The sequence below is a fragment of the Phodopus roborovskii genome, unplaced genomic scaffold, assembly GCF_943737965.1.
Source record: "Phodopus roborovskii unplaced genomic scaffold, PHOROB, whole genome shotgun sequence".
Classification (NCBI taxonomy): domain Eukaryota; kingdom Metazoa; phylum Chordata; class Mammalia; order Rodentia; family Cricetidae; genus Phodopus; species Phodopus roborovskii.
Genome location: NW_026126434.1, coordinates 8,645,952 through 8,662,636, shown reverse-complemented (window position 1 = coordinate 8,662,636; position 16,685 = coordinate 8,645,952). Strand labels below are relative to the sequence as shown.

General features: G+C 51.4%; 1 protein-coding gene across 2 annotated transcripts in view; it reads left to right on the top strand.

The window, feature by feature from the left end:
• The window catches only part of Unc5b (unc-5 netrin receptor B), a 62,140-nt gene that overhangs the window by 28,269 nt on the left and 17,186 nt on the right, over window positions 1-16,685 (top strand). For both annotated transcript variants that reach the window (XM_051186743.1, XM_051186741.1), the window contains exon 2: window positions 15,642-15,869. In XM_051186743.1, coding sequence (XP_051042700.1) covers window positions 15,642-15,869 — 228 coding nt within the window. The remainder of the gene's footprint in view (window positions 1-15,641; window positions 15,870-16,685) is intronic.

The following is a 16,685-nucleotide window of genomic DNA, read 5'->3' as shown; positions in this document are numbered from 1 at the left end:
CATTGTCAGAAGTCCCAGCAGATGGCCGAATTCCATACATCACTGTGCCTCACTGATTGGGGGGGGGAGGTAAAGGAGGAACTTGGGGGTCTCTCACTTCCAGAGCCCCTGTGTTTGAGGACCGCTCTGCTCTCCTGAGCAAGCTACTCCTCGTTGCTAATTAGCGCCATCCATCTACAGTCAGATCTGGACCAAGCGGAAGCCCTTTAAAGTAATTTGCTCTTTTAATATCACTCCTGTGATCTCATTTAATTTCCTCAACCAAACTTTGTTCACAGAGGAAGCCAGAGGCTCTGCGCCTGGCTAGCAGGCTGATTTTTACCCTTCCCAATGGCAGGTTTGACTTCTAGATCTGCTGAAGCTTCCTACACCCTGGCAGCTTGTACCCCCAAATAAACACGCTATTCCTTACCAGCTGCAAAAGGGGAAGTGTGGAGTGGAAGAGGTAGCTGTAAATAGGGGCAAGGCTCACTCTTTCATGTGAGCGCCCACATTTCCTGGGTCACATTCTTTCTTTCTGTGTCCCTAGGAGGTACAGTTAGAGTTTTGTTCTGCAAGATTGCTGTTGTAATCAACCCTGTCTTCAAATCTCAATGATTTGATCTGTTTCCATCCTTGGCCCTTCCCTCTGGATAGCCAGCTGTCACTATGAAGAGAGTTAAACTGTTATGGTCATAAGGGCCTACTCAAAAGTGATTAGGTGAATTGGATGCCTGCCACACCCATACAACTGGGCCCTCATAGAGCCACATGCAACTCAGCTGAAGCTCCTCCAGGAAGGGAGATGCTGCCGAGCCAGCAGCATTGGTGGTGCAGGGAGAGTATAGTGATTTATGGTCACCTTATCCCCCTGTGCCCCGCCTGCAACTGTGTACTTCCTGCCTAATGGAAGCTCACACCGAGGGAAATAACTCTGCCAGGAATGGATCTAGTGACAGGGGCAGCCACCACAGGTTAAGAGTGGGATGGGGGACATAGAGGACTCAGACAGAGGCCAGAGCCCAGTCTAGAAAGCTGAGAGATGGCAGATGGAGACCAGTGGGGATGCCCGTGTGGAAGGTGGCCTTGCCTGGCATTCCTCAGACACCCAGTGGGGAGCCAAGAGGTGAATTCAGACTTGAGGTCCCAGAAGCTCAGTGCCACCCCGGCCTGTGTCTAGGAATCGAGCTTTGGCGATAATAGACTATCCAAGTGTCTCATCTGACCCTTCATTGGCAGGTGGAAAAGCAAGGCTGAAAGAGGGTCAGGGCTTGTCCAAACTCACACAGCTAGAGTTCAGAGCTAGGCCCTCCTGCCTCTCTGCTGAGCCACAGACACACTCTCGCCAGCATGGAGTGAGGAAGCAGAGAGGGTCGGGGATGGTCAAGGGTGACAAGGGCTGAGGGGGTTTGGGAGGGGCCAGCACCTTTTTAGTGTCCTGCAGAGGCTAGTTGAGGAAGACATAGGAGTCCCACAAATTAGTGGGTCCCTCATTAGCTGGAGCATCCTATGGATTTCTCTGTCAGGCACCGAGAAGCGAACAGGAAGGGACCGTGCCCCAGATGTCACCATGTGCCTTTCCTCTGTGGTGGAAAAATGAAGCCTGAGTCCCACCCAGCTATCTGCCTGCCTCTGCCCATCTTACTGGCTAATGGAATGAGTCTGTTACTTCGTGGGAAAGGTGGGGGGCTGAGGATGAGATTTCTAAGACCAAGTAAATAAATACTGACCTGGTTCAGATTCTAAGGCCCAGATATGTCCCCAGCCTCCTTCTCCTGAAGACCTCCAAACCAGTCAGTCACCTAGATAGCCCATGTCCCCCACTGGGAAGTAGGCAGCACCCAGGTCACCTGCTTAGGCTCTGGCATCCCTCTTCCTTGGCATCCCACTGCCGGGTGGTGAGCTCCTTCCTCCTCATGCCAGGTGCTCCTCGGAGGCGTGTGTGGGTTGGGAAGGTGTTGCTTCTGGCTGGGGGCCCAATAGCCACCTGGGACCTGACAACAACTTGGTGCCTGTTGCAAGGCCGAGAGGTGACTATGGCCAGGTGTGCAGGGAACTCTGCCAGGTCACCTGGTCTCAGTGGCTCCCACAGACACTGAGAGCCTGCTCTACATAAGTGCTTTGTGATGTTCTCATGGATGTACACCCACTTCATAGATAGGAAAATAAAGGTCAGAGACTTAGACATTGTGTCCAAGAAAAGTGATACCTAACTTGAGAACTTTTTTTTTAAGCATCCTTGTCAGCCATCTAGTTAGTAATGCCCCATGTGATTGGGCTTACTCTATTTGATATCTAAGGACTTTATTTTACAGGTGAAGAATAAGACCCAGGGAAGCATAGTCATCCACCTAAAATCTCACAGCTATCAAAGCTAAGTAAGTTCCTGTCCTGTGTGTTGGTACCTTTTTTTTTTTTTTTTTTACTAAGGGCAAGGCCCCTTCAGTGTCTGGGTGAGGTAGGTATCCTTAGCTATTGGCAGAGCAGAGCCAGGCCCCTACTTCATGGTGAAGATGGAGGCATCCACATTAAGTGTTTCGTGCTTGTCCCTGCCCATTGCTGCCAAAGATGAAGGGAAGGGCTTGCACATCAGTGAAAGGCTGGCAGTCTCTCCCATTCTTAAGGGTCAAGGCTACAGTTGCCACTCCAGGCTTAGCCCCTCCCCAGCTAGGCAGCCTGGCAATTCTCCCAGCAGTTGTTATACTTTTCTTAGATCCTCTACTCCCAGCACCTAGACTCCAGGACAAGCTGTGAACTTAGCACTTCTTTTTTTTGAGGAAGGAGGTCCAGAGAGAGGATGGTCCTTGCCAGATGTCACATAGCATGGGGCCTCCAGGTAATCCTTCCCAGATTTCTACACGGAAAAGGCAGAAGGAGCCACAAGCTCTTACTGTGTTCCCTCCCACCTTCCAGTCACCACGATCCTCACACCTATGTGGCTCTTTCTCAGCCCTACAGAGATCCGTGTGATGGGTAAAGATTCTCCTACCAGAAACCTGAGCATTCAAAGCCTCTCTTCCTCCACTCTGCCCAAGGATGACTGTCACCTGTCTAAGGAGGATGTTGGGCCTCAAGGTGAGGCCTGTAGGGGTCCTATAAACCAGATGTCACTAGAGTCCCACTCACAAGGTGAGCTGGGATAGAAATGGCCATCATGGGCAGCATGGAGGTGAGTGAGTGAAGTAAAATAGATAACTAGAAAAACTATGACGACTGATCTTAGGCTTGGACAGTTCTTTACGTTTATAAAGTACTTCTGCATTCATAAGAATGTTGTGTTTACCTATCCAAGACTGTGAACGAAGCAGAAAGTCTCACCCCACACAGCCAGATACTAGGACTCGGTGGAGGAGACTTGAACTCCAGTGTCCTGCTCAGCATTCTAGTCATACTGTGACTCTGTTTACCTTATCAGTGGCTTGGGAGTCCCATGTGACTCCCACTTTATAGAGGAAGAAGTAAGGGCACAAAGACCTGGGACTAAGGACACAGTGGGGCAGGGTGGAGGATGGAGCATAGGTCTGCTCATTTGGGACAGACAGCAGTTCCTCGGATGAAAGCCATCGTCTGTGGGGACAACACCTGGCTTTGAGCTGAGACCTGAGCCAGTGACTGAAAAGGGAGTTTTGTCATTCATTGTCTCTGCTGGTGGGGACATGTAGAATCAGGGCTCAGTGGCCCACCACAGGGATTTCACTGCTCTTCCCTTTGTCAGGAGGCTTCTCGGCTCCACTAGCCTCAACATCACCATTCCTGCCTCTGAGTCCAAAGCTCTGTATAGAAAACCTATCTTAGAATCCAGTGCTCTGGGCCAGAGGCAACTGTCTGAGGAGACATGGGGTCCCACAGAGAAGGTGGAAGCTGCTTGAGGTCAGAGAGCAGGCTGAGCCTACACTATATAGGCCTCTGATTGCGCAGGGTGTGACCCATAGTCTCAGTGGCCGACCTGCCCTGTTTCCTAATTAGAGTGTCCTTCTGAAATGCCCTCTGGTCCTGGCTCAGCAAAACAGGCCAGGCAAGGTGGTTACCTCCCCCAGTCTTAGGGGCTCCTTGTCTTCCATATATATGACTCAGGACCTGAGCTGTAAAAGTGAGGCTGGGGCTGGCAGGGCTGTGTCCACACTGCCCCGTCCCACCCCATACAGTTCCTAGCACACCCTTGAAGCCAGCCTCGGCCAGCCTTTCTCTGGGATTAGAGGTGCTCTGAGTGTTCCAGGCAGAGTGGGATAGTGGGGGCATCTTAGAGACTTGGGTTACCTGAGTTGAGTGGGTAGTAATTGTTGGGGTGTCAGGTATTTGGGCTGGGAGAGAAGGGGGCGGGCATGGGAGCCGAGCACAGAGATGCCTGCTGCTGTGTTGGACCACTCTCCAGGGAACTTGCTTGCTTCCTTGCAAAAAGAGCTGCCTTTGGGTCTGTGTAGCAGAATGACCCCTGATCTTCATTCACTAGGGTTTAGCAGGAGCCTGCTTAGGGGTTGGAGTGGCAGGCTGACCAAGGAAGTCAAGTCACTCCCACCTCCAGTGGGTGTTCCCTGGGTTGAGGAGGGTGAGTGAGGGCTGATTAAATCAGGGATAGTGGAATATCTCCTTCAACAGTTGATTGCTTGTAGTTCACCTTACTGTGTATTAAGAAGGGCATTGATGCCCTGTCCAGATGTGCTGCAGTTGATTAGTGGTGCCTGTCTTGCCTCGGGTGTGCCGAACAGCCATGTATTTGCCCCTGGAATGACTATCTCCCATCCACACTAACATCCTGCTATTCTGAGTCTGGCAAGGCTCAGGAAAAGGCCCTTGTATTGCTGCCAGCAGAAACCTGAGTCTGGGATTCTAAACCCTGGACCCCTCTCCTGTTAGTCAAACCCTGTGTTTGGTCTTATACATGCCAAACAAGGTGCCCTGCCACCTAGCAACACCCTGGCTGAAGATTGTCATCTGTTAAAGAAAGAGGAAGCTTCCAGTGGGACTCCCAAATACAGCTTGCAAACTGTATGGCTCTCAGCTTGGCTGAGCCCTCTCTGCCCTTGCCCTGTACCACTGTCATCAGGGACACAGGCCTACAGGCCTGAGCTGAGGATCTGTCCTTACTGGCTATGGGATTGACACCAAGTTGTTTAAAGCCCTTACCCGACCCTGGGCCTAACTGAGAGCCACATGGATGTCTCAGTTGATGTCCTTGCTCGTCTGACCTCTACCTTGGGTGGGAATGTTAGCGTGGGTGGGGTAGGGGTGAGGCAGGAACATAACTTCAAAGTAGCACAGGCCCGGACTCTCAGTTCTCAACTCTCCCAAGACCGCAGCCCCCAGCCTGAGCTGGCTTCTCCATCAACTCATCGTCCCTCCCTTTAACCAGCCCCATAAAAAGGGAGCAGGCGGGTGGGAGTCCCGCTGCAGACTTTGTAATGTGGCTTGGAGGTGGCCCCAGTGCCTTCCTTCCAACCAGGCTGTAATTACCGCTGGCACCAGACACCCCCTCATTACCAGGGCCTGCAAGGAGCACTCTAATTACAGCATGCAGGCCCGGCTGGAGTGGCTGGCTGCAGGGGCAGGCCACAGAAGCTGCCTGCCTCTACAGGGAGGCACCCAGAGCTGTCTGGGGGAGGGGAGCTATCCTTGGCCTTGGGCACCCACCTTATTCCTCTTGTCTGTGTGGGAAGGTGGGGCCTCCGGATGGATGAGAGTCCATTAGTACTTCATGCAAGAGGTACTTCTTCTTAAGTATCTACAATATACAAAACGTCTGCAGATGTGGCTCAGTTGACAATATAAACAGGTGTGGGGGGTGCAGACTGATAATCCTAGCATTCAGGAGGAAAAGGCAGAGTGTTTAGAAACTAGAAACTCCAGGCCATTCCTAATGAATTCAAGACCAGTCTAGGCTACTTGAGACCATGCTTCAAAAAGTGAAAACTATCTACCATATGCCAGGCTAACCCAGAGCCACTGCAATAGACAAAGAAATGCCTTCATGCTATCTGACGAGAGTGAAAGCATTGTGTGGCCATGCTGCTAGCAACATATTGGAAGATGTCCCAGGCAGCAAGAAAAGAGCCTCAACTTGGTTGTCCCATTCAGTCTCCTGGGACCCAGTGGGGTCTCCAGGCCCTTGTCCCAGGATTTTTAGATTGCTTGTTGCCCATACACATGGTTAAATGTGGTATATGTTGAATGTGCTGTTGCAAAGCTTCTTTCCTCTGGGACCCTGGAGTCTGGGAGAGCCTGGATACTAACAAGGAAGCATGCCAGTGTTGATGCACCCAGGCTTGAGGAGGTGATGTGGGCAGTGAAGAAACCAGAGGAAGAGCAGGACCCTGGCTGGGGTGGGGAATATTGTGGTCAGAACAGGCCTCTATGGGGAGACTTTTCAGGTGAGGCCTGAGGAAGGATCCAGGAGTAGCCAGGAAAGGACAGTGAGAAGATAGCCTTTCCCCCACTGGATGGTGTTAGTGTCAGACTCAGGCATCCCTGGTGGAAGCCATAGAATTTCTGCATGCCGTTCATACAGCATTGGCCTAGCAATATATAGATAGATGCGTGGTCCAGGACCAGCTCTGCCACAGTGCTGTGTGACCTAAGGCCACCCTCTCTGAACTGTGGCTAACACATCAGTCCCTTACTCTGCCCTGACCCCAAAGCCTGGAAGGAAGTTGCTGGTTTTATGCCTACCAAGGCCACCTCTTGGGAATAGCAATGGGATGCTGAAGTGGTAGAGGCCGAGAGTTACTAGGGTTGGGAGCTCAAGGCTGACCATTCCGTGAGTTATTAAGAGTCACCCGGAAACAGGCACAAAGGGAATTGTCCGGAGCTCCAGGCAGTCCTCAGCTCCCAGCTGAGAACAATTGGGGAGGAAAAGCAAGGCCTTTTTGTCCAGGGCCAGGGACGAGACAGTGACCAGATGGAGTTCTCAGCTAAAATTAGCCATCTACAAAACCTCTGCATCAAGGTCAACCCAAGCCCTCTATTGTTTTGAACTTTGGGTCCCAGGGGACTTAGAAGCTGATGGCTGTCTCCTCTTCCAGATGATACGAGCCCCTCTTGAGCCTTACAAGTAAGTGGCCAGTAAAGGAACTAGATGATGGACAGTCTGAGAGGGAGTATGCTGGGCTACCCAGGGCCACAGATAGCCTCAGGTCCCCCTAGTTGAGGCCCTCTCCCTCCTCCTAGCAATACTGTCTGTGCTCTGAGCTAATGAGGGGCAGGTGTTTGAACTGGAAGGAAGTTAAGGACATTTTAAAATATAGCTCTCTGTTCCTTTCAGGGGAGCAGTCTAAGAGGTTACTGCTCTTTGCTGGTGGCACGTCTGCTGCCTGGGTTGAACACCTGGCCATTTAGCAACCATGTGACTTCAGTGACTTTGGGCAAACAGCAGTGATAGACCCCATTGCAGTTATGGAAGCCATTGGGATGTGACTTAGGCATTAATGAGGACGGTGATGGAGGTGTGGGGCTTCTAGTCTCGAGCCTTCTGACGTTGCCTGGTGCCACTCTTGAGTATCTCCTCCTGTATGTCCCTGTCGCATCCTCACTGGATGTCTGTCTCACAGTGTGACATCTATTTAGCAAGTGAGAATTTCTTTTTCCATGGAGGACAGCATTTGTACAAGAGGACAGGAAACAGAGCTGGCATCCTGTGACCATGTCATTCCTTTGGTTCCATGTAACAGCAAGTCTTCTGCCAACCCTCACATGAGCTGATCATGATTGATCTGAGTTGATCTGGTGTATCACCTAAGGGCTTAAAAAGCAATCTGTGTGTGTGTGGGGGGGTGTCTCAGGTTTGGGTGCGGACTCTCCTCCTCTATGGGCTTGGGCAAGTAAATGAACCTTCCTGTGCCCATTTCCCACCTGCAAGGGCTAGAGGGAGGACTCTGTTGACCGGTGAGTGCATGTTGGGTGTGGAGCCTGGGAACAGCTCTGCTTCCCAAACCCTGTGGCCTGGGAAGCAAGTAATCCCAGCTTCAGTGGTAGTGTTAGCCATGGTAGCCCGCCTACTGCCACCCCCAACTAAGAGGGCTGAAGATTCAGAGATGTCACTACTCCCAAGTACCAACTTTGCTGGTACTGTCCCGTGACTTTCTATGTCCTGGGGGCTTATAGGGACCAAGCAGGGAAAGAACAGAGAAAGCTCTAGAAGACCAGCATCCAGGGTGGTAATCAGAGGCACAGCCTCCCTGAGGGTCCGGCTCTTACCATTACTGTTTGTTCCCAGTGCCTCTGAGGTTCCTAGCAGGTCTCTGCCCCAGCATGTTTCTGGTAGCTCCTCCAAGACCCCAGGGAGCTGACACTCCTCTTCCATGCTTCCTCCCCATGGGGAAGCTCCTGGGCTTCTTCTCTGCCCAGCATGGCTCTGGCTCCCTTGGGACTCAAAGCACTCCTCCACCCACTACTTCTGTCCCCAAGTGCCCTAGCCATCCACATTCGCTTTTGCTCTCCTGCCCCCCAACTGCCTCAGTGGGTATAGTGCCACCACATCCACTCTACAGATGAACAAACTGAGGCCTCAGGAGGTAAGGCAGCTGGCTCAAGTGTTTTTCTTCCTTCTTTATTCCACCCGAGAACTAACCAAGAACCTGTTATGTCCCAGGTTTATTCCATGGGGCCTTCAGAGATGGGGCCAGCTCCCCTGCAGTGACAGTGGGCCCTGCTCATGCAGTTCCTCAGACTCTTGCTCTCCTCCCCCTGTCGTCCCCCCCCCCCCGCCTCCCTGCCCCCTGCCCTCCTGCCCCCCCTGCCCTCTCACCTTCTGCCTGCAGCTCACTTGGAAAACTAGGTGAGCAGGCCCAGCCCTGAGCCAAGGAGACCTGGCGATTACATCAGCAGGCGCAAACAGGCGGGTGGAGCAGGGACCTATGTCCCATGGGGGCTGGCAACAGCTCCATCTGCCCCATGGAGTCTGTTTCATTCCCTTCTTCCAACTTGCATCAGCCTTTTACAGCTCCATGTCATCACAGAGCAGGCTGGGCAGAGGCCGAAGCGGAGGAGGAGGCCCCTGGACACCTGAAGCTGTCTGTGAATGTGTTAGCCCAGTCAGGCATGGTTGCATGCCTGAAATCCCAGCACTTGGGAGGCAGAAAGACTGCTGCAAGTTCAAAGCCAGCCTGGGCTACATAGCAACACCCCTGTCCCAAAAAACCAAAAGCTGTTAGTCAGCACCCTAACACCCACCCCTTGGAGCCCCACCTATCTTCCTTCTAGAGGCGACAAGATAGGGCAGCCCAGCTGAGAAAGGGGTTTTAGGCTTCTGAATTTGATAAATCCAACATCTTGACATTGGCAAAGCAAATTAAAATGATCCCATCTCCCAGGTGGGAAAATCAAGGCCCTATGGGAAGTGGACTCTCCAAGGACAGCCATGATTCAGATAGCACCAATGACTTTCAGACCAAGAAGGGGATGGGGCGGTAGGAGCCTGGTGATGAGAAATTCCTACAGTTGTGCGGGCATAAGTAGTTGAGGCCTGCTGCATGGAGGAGGAAGGAAGAGGCCATGGCCATGCAAGTATGAAATTCTTAAAGCCATCAAGGGCAATGGCAGGAATATGGTGGTTTTTCTTATTTTTCAAAAGCCATTCTTTTTAATGTTAAGGGAGTGATTACCTTTTATAATCAGAACAGACCTAGAAAAGTGTTTTCATTAGAAGCAAATGAAAGGATTTTGGGTTTTTTGAGACAGGGTTTCCCTGTGTAGCATCTCAGGTTGTCCTTGAATTCTTTTTGTAGACCAGGCAAGACTCAGACTCACAGAGATCCACCTGCCTCTGCCTCCCGAGTGGTGGGATTAAAGGCATGCACCACCACTGCCCAGAGAAAGGTTTGATTTCATTTATTTATATAGTGCCAGGGATTGAACCTGGCACCTTGTGCGTGCTAGCAAGTGTTCTACTGGTGAACTTTGCCCCGAGCTCCAAGCTCCAAGGAAAGATTTTAAAAGAAAAGTCCCTTCTATGTTCCTTTGGGGGTCTGGTGTCCAGTGTCTGCTGCTCTGTGCCAAAACATACCCTCTCTGGTTTCTGTTTTAGAGGGCAATGATCAGATGAGCTCTGAGGATACAGGTTTCCAAAGGTGCTGGTTCCTGTGGCTCAGGCACTCCCTGTACTCCAACTGCCACCCCAATTCCAAAGAGGCTGGCCAGCACAGCCAGACAACAGGGCTCCTGGCCCTCAAGAGGTTTGCTTTGTAGTGACCTACCTAGCTTTAGGGCCTGTACTTTAAGGACACAGTAGTGTGAGTATAACTTGGTGAAGATGAGAATGAGTATGGGTATGGGCGCCTTGTTTCAGGAAGGCCTTGGGGTCACAGCATTGGAGCTAAGATGGCTCCCCAAGAGCCATGAACCTGGGGAATGGCTGCTTTTCAAAGTGGCCCCTAGGTAGAGGTTAGGGAAGAGATCCCAGGAGCTCTGGATGGCTCTAGAACAAGAAGAGTGGGTATCTAAAGCAAGATTAGAGAAGCTGTTGGAAGAATAACTGAGGACTCTTAAGACCACCCCAGGCTGGGAGCAGGGTGGGTCCAGGGGTCAAGAAAAAGCAGCAAGTTCAAAGAAGGTCTGGCAGGGCCTGCAGGCTGGGAGGCGGCAAGGAAGGATGTTTGCCATGAGGTCTGACACATCAGGTGGGTTATTCACAGCATCTGAGTCTATCCAGCATCAGGGACTGGTTGTGGGGTCAACAAGAAGAATACTGACTGGGAAGACACTTTCCTCCCTGTCCACAGTACCAGGACAGCACACTCCACCCAGTCCACCAGGAACACATCCTACCCCATCTGTGGTGCCAGAACACTTCCCACCCTGTCTGTTTGAGCAGCTGAGTGGGGTCTGAAATTGCAAGTCAACAAATAAAAAGGGGTAAAGAGGTTGGCCATCAGGCAGCGTTAGTATAGTGGCCTCAAGGATAGAACCACTGTCCCAGCCAGGCTGGGGTTCTGATGCCTGGGGAAAGGGTTCTGGATGGTTTCTGGTGTGGTGTGTGTGAGACTGATGCTATGAGCGTGTTTGGCTGAGATGCCTACAAGGGACAGGCTTGGTCCTTACCTCTGAGGAGACAGACGAAGCTGTTCCCACTGGTCCACAGGATCATCAGTGTTGAATGGCTGTGATCCTGGATGTGAACCTTTCTTTGGTTTTTGTAAGTCTTGGTTTCTGGCTCTGTAAAATTGGAGGGTCGATGCAGGCTTGTTGCATGGCTGGTGTGTGTGTAACCATGAAGGTTTTAAATGTCCTGAGTGGAATCAGAAGTCATTTTCTAGACTAGGTGGCTGAGAGGAGAGAAGGAGGAGGCCACATGTCCTCAGAGCTCTGACACCCCTCCAAGCCTGCCACTAAAGTTAATAGTAGAGGTGTCCATTCCAGGGAGTTCAGGGTTCAGGTGTGGAGGGAGGGTGTGTAGCATAGCTTCCCCAAGTGCCTTGGTGAACTGGGTGGCCCAGTGGCCCAAGGACTATGTGTCCGTCTCCACTCTAGCCAAGTGCCTTGGAGGGAACATTACAGGAGCATCTGTACTCCTTGGGTTGCAAGTTCCTGCCCCATTGACCCTTTTTCTAAAGGCCATTTCCTGTGGCTATCACAGGAAGTGACATCATGGCCACGGATGGGTCTGTGGAGGGTGTGGGAACAGGGCTGGGTGAGAGGCCTTCTTTGTTAGGAGCAACTTGGTATCCTCCAAGCTGGCTAGTCCCCATTTGTCATCAGTAACGGGCATTGTGACAGCCTCTGAGGGGGACCACGGACTGAACCCCCATAGGAGCCAGGGCAGATGGAGGCAGAGCTTTGTGTCCAGGGAGAGGTCTAGCCTGTGGAGTTTGTGTTTTTAAAACATAATAATAAGTTGGCTTGTCTCCTCCAGCTCTGCCCGCTCCCCACTGAGCACAGCAGCCAGCAGTGAATGGGAGAGATTTTCCATGCAGTGGGAGTTGGGGCTGGGAGAATTAGCTGGTGTCCAGAAGCTGAAGAACCACAGTGATTACTGATGATAAATGTGCCCAGCGTGGGGCAGCTCCCCTCCTCCCCTCCCTGTCCTGTGCCAGCCAGTCCTGGACACATGGCCCTGTTCTGCTTTAAATAGACGTCTAGAACTGTGCCAGGGTCCCTTGGTCCCAGGGACACAGGCCAGTGATGGAGGTGTCGACCCTCCCCACCAAACTGCAGCTTTGTACTGGAACCTCCACCCTGGGAACAGAGTCTGGGCTGTAAAAGAATGATGGGTGCTTGTATCCCAAAGTAGGACACTGGGCATATACCTGCATCCTGCCATAGCTGACCATCTTTCTGAACCATTGACCCTGAGCCAGAAACTAAGCTGTGATCTGGCTGGGTTAGTTGACTGTGTGGTATTGATTCTCCCCCTTCCTGAGCTGGTCACACAGCAGGTCTCCAGACCATCTTTCTTTAAGGCATTCAGGTGACAGTGGACCAAGGAGCCTGAAGCACAGGTCCCCAGCTCCTCCCTCCTGCTACACCGACTGCAGCACCACTGTTCGCAAGGCACACTTTCAACTGGTTCTTTGGGTGACCTTCATGGTTGCCCTGAAATGAGGCCCCAGAAGCAGACCACCTTCTCCAGATCTTCTGGTTCAGACTGAGGATTTGAACCAGGTCAGGGCCTCTGGATAATCTGCCCACTCCTCCCCAGCCTGAACCTGGGGTCAAGGTCACCACAGGGGAAGCAAAGCTAGTCTCCCTTCATGAGGGTGACAAGAATACTTGAGCAACTGGGTTTGGTGGCACGTGCCTGTAATTCAAGCACTTAGGAGGCTGGGGCAGGAGGATCACAGATTTGAGGGCAGCCTGGTCTACAGAGTGAGACCCTTTTAAAGGAAGGAAGAGAGAGAGCAAGGGAAGGGAGGGAGGGAGGAGAGAGTGCTTGGGCTGGGGCATCTGGGAAACTGGTTCCTTTTTGGTCCTCTGTCTCTTGCCTACTCTAGTGCCACAGACAACCGTGGAGTAGGTGTCTTCACTGCCCACTGCCAGCATAGCCCAGCCCCAGGGGAGGAGCCTGTGAACTGACTGATCTTGCCACCCCCCACTGCTCTTCTTCAGCATCCTGGCATGAACACTGAGGTCCCTCGGAGAAAAGTGGTCATCCCCTGCCCTCCAGAACAGCCAGTAAAACGGCTTAAGGAGGCTTGGCGCTCCAACAGACAGTGCCTGTGCGGCCCATCAGCTCCCCACCTGCTCCTGTATCAATGGCAAAGATAAAAGGGAATTTATCACTAATAGGAGAGCTGGGTGGTGGCTAGATTCAAACCTGGCCTTAGAGACAGGATAAAAGCGAGGTTGAGACCAGCAGAGGTGGGAGGCTGTGTGACCTTCAAGGTTAGTGTCGTGGCTGGAATGGCCAGCCAATGGCATCTGTGAGTAGCTGTTGCTCTGTCAAAGCAGCCCAAGGAAGAAGGGTCTTCCCAGGTCCCTAGAAGTGTGTGTGAGTTAATGTTGGGCAGGGGGTAGTGGCATTTAAATCACCCCCATGGAACTCTCATTCCATAGACTTGGATGGTGCACACCTGTGATCCCAACACCTAGGAGGTGGCTCTCAGGAGGGCCTGGAGTTCAAGGTCCCTCTCACTCACCTGGAGTGAGCCCAGTCTGCGTGATGCCTGGTTGGACCCATGACTTAGGGCTGTGATTCCCACACTGTATGTCACCTCAATGTGCATTTTTTAATCCTGGGGAAATAGTAGCAGAAACTCACTATTTCAACACTAAAGTTATACCTGGCCATTCTTTAGCTGGCCATGCCACTGCAAAGCTGGGCTGTGGGTACTTGGGAGTAAGGACTCTGCTTTGTTCACACACCATTCCAGTTAATAAGTTGTTGAAATGGAAGAGAGAGTGAGGTTGGTGTGTGTGTGTGTGTGTTAAGATCCACATGTGAGAAAGAACATGAGGTATTTGTTTTTCTGAGCTCAGGTTATCACACTTAAGATAAATTTCCATATCCACCCATCTCCCTGCAAATCTCATTTTTCTTTGTGGATGAATAACATGTGTATGTACCACATTTTCATTATCTGTTCATCCAAATTGATGGGCATCTGTGCCCATTCCATTTCCTTGCTATTGTGAGCAGAGCTTCGATGACCATGTATGTACAATTATACTGGGTATTTTTCCAAATGGGGAATGAGCTGTTAGGAATAAATTCATACTGAGTTCTTTGACTCTGACTACGTAATAAATTCATCATTTGTGAGTTCTTTGTGTCCTTGTGATACCATTAAAATTGATCTACTACTACTACTACACTAGAATGTGTAGGTGCTGTGTTGAGGTTGATCATGAGATGCATTTAGGGGCTAGCGAATATCCTCTAAGCAAGGTCAGGCAGTGTAGCCCCCAGAAACCCCAAGTACTTCATCCTTGGCTGTTGCCACAGGACCTGGTTGAGGCTATCACACCTGGGCTCCTGCTGTACCACAGGGGTGGGGCACAGTCTGAATGTTCTGTTTCTTGGGTTCAAACCTTAGCTCTACTGTGTGATCTAAAGCAACTTGATCTACCTGTTTGGACCTCAATTTCTCTTCTGTTTGATAACTCAGCTGCTCCCAAATACTCAATAGCTCACTGTTTGTATAGACAATGTGTCCTTACCAAGTGCCAGGCCATTCTCAGGACCATCAAGTGATCTCCAAAGTACCCCCTCCCAGTCTTCCTCAGCAACAAAAGAATGGACACCCGTGAGGATGCTGGAAGAGATGGGTTCACACCCCATTGGCTTCTTGTTTACTGTTCGGTCCATGCACATTCTCTCTCCCCTACCCCACTAAAGCCAGTATCTTATCCAGGTCTTTTCTCCCAAAGCTACCCCAGTGTTAAGAGAGTCGCCTGTTGCACACAGAGAAAGAACAGGCATGTTTTGCAAAACTGTGTCCCCTGCCCTTCTGCCTGCAGGGGGATTCCTTGGGGCCATACACAGCCTTTTGACCCTGAGGGACAAGTGCCTCCCAGGATCCCACTTCCTCAACAAGCACATGGCTGGTGTGAGGGGCCTCATGTGTGCACGCAAATAAAAAAACACATGCCACCCTGTGCTTAATCCCACTTTCCTGGGAGTAGTGAGCGTGGAGCACAAGCCCCCCACTGCTGGTCCTGAGCTGCCTGATTGTTCTGTTTGAGATGCAGAGCCAATTATCCTAAGTGAATTGTGACCAATCACAGGCCTGGCCTGCTTTCCTCCCTTCCTGTTTGTCTCACCTCCCAAGGTGCCATTCTTTCCAGGGACTGAGACGTTCCCACCAGGCCACATGGGGGAGGGGTGGCCTAGCTGTGTGCTCCTATCTTGCTAAGGGTGTGAGCCTGGGCAGAGGCTGCAGGATGCTCAAGCCCTGGACTTGGCACTACCCCCACACCCCAGGTCCTGGACACTTCTGTGTCACCAGCGGTGCTGGCTGGGACTGCAGAGGGCAGTGGTGGCTTTGGGGCAGAGCTGGCCTGCTTTGTGCTTTAGCCTCAGCCAGTATAGTGAGGCTTCACTGTGGGAGATGACTGAGGCCAGGCAGAGCCACCGCAGGAGATGTGGGCAGGTCCAGTGCTGATGTCCTCATCTCTGGTCTTCCTGCTTTCTCCAGTTAGACCCCCAAGGGAAGCTGTAGGCTCTTGTATGAGTGACAGGGCAGGTGCCCAAGGTGAGGGGTGTCCAGCCTGTACTTCATGGTCTTCCCTCTCCACAGGCCTTCTTGACTTAGGTGGCCAGGTGCTCCCTGACTCCTTACCGTCGGCCCCTGCAGAGCAGCTGCCTCACTTCCTGCAGGAGCCACAGGATGCCTACATTGTAAAGAACAAGCCTGTGGAACTACACTGCCGTGCCCTCCCCGCCACACAGATCTACTTCAAGTGCAATGGTGAATGGGTCAGTCAGAACGACCACGTCACACAAGAGAGCCTGGATGAGGCCACAGGTGAGGCCTACCTACCGTGCCTGGCTCCTCCGGGCCTCAGAGAACCAGGGCTCCCTCACCCTCCCACACAGTGAGTGGCCAGTCTTGCACTGTGCACCAGACAATATTCAACCCTGGTATTGTCTTTCCATAACTTTCCATTGGAGAAAAATGGTACCATTTTCCAGTTATGGCCATGACAGAAGTTGTTCCTGGTGTAATAGGAATGACTCGCCTGTGCTGAGTCATCCTTGTCAAGATATTTGGGACCAGAAGTATTTCTAGATTTCAGTGTTTTTTTTTTTTTTTTTTTTTTTTGCCTTAGAATATGCTCAGATTCTAGCAGATTGTGAATCAGATAGTCCCCCCCCCCAAAAAAAAAAAGTAACATTCAAAATGTTCCAAAATCTGAAACTTTTGCAACTTTCTGTCAGCCCTTGGAAGATTTTGGTTCTGGAAGGTTTTGGGGTACAGCCCTGTAGCCTTAGCCACTCAGGAGGTTGAGGCAGGAGGATGACAGGTTCAAGTTTAAGTGAAAAGAAGGGCTCAGTGGCAGAGTGCTTGCCAGTATTCACAAGGCCCTGGGTTCAATTCCCTATGTGGCAAAAATAAAATAAAATGGAATTGGAAGATGGCTTGGTGGGTAAAGTTGCTTATCTTACAACCTGAGCTCAGTCCCTGGACCCACATGATAGAAGGAGCTGACTCAGAAAACGGTCCCCTGACTTCAGATGCATGCTGTGACAAGTGCGCACGAGCATACGTACAAACATACTAATTAAGATTTTTTTTTTTTTTTTTACTTTTTTTTGTTTTGTTTTTCGAGACAGGGTTTCT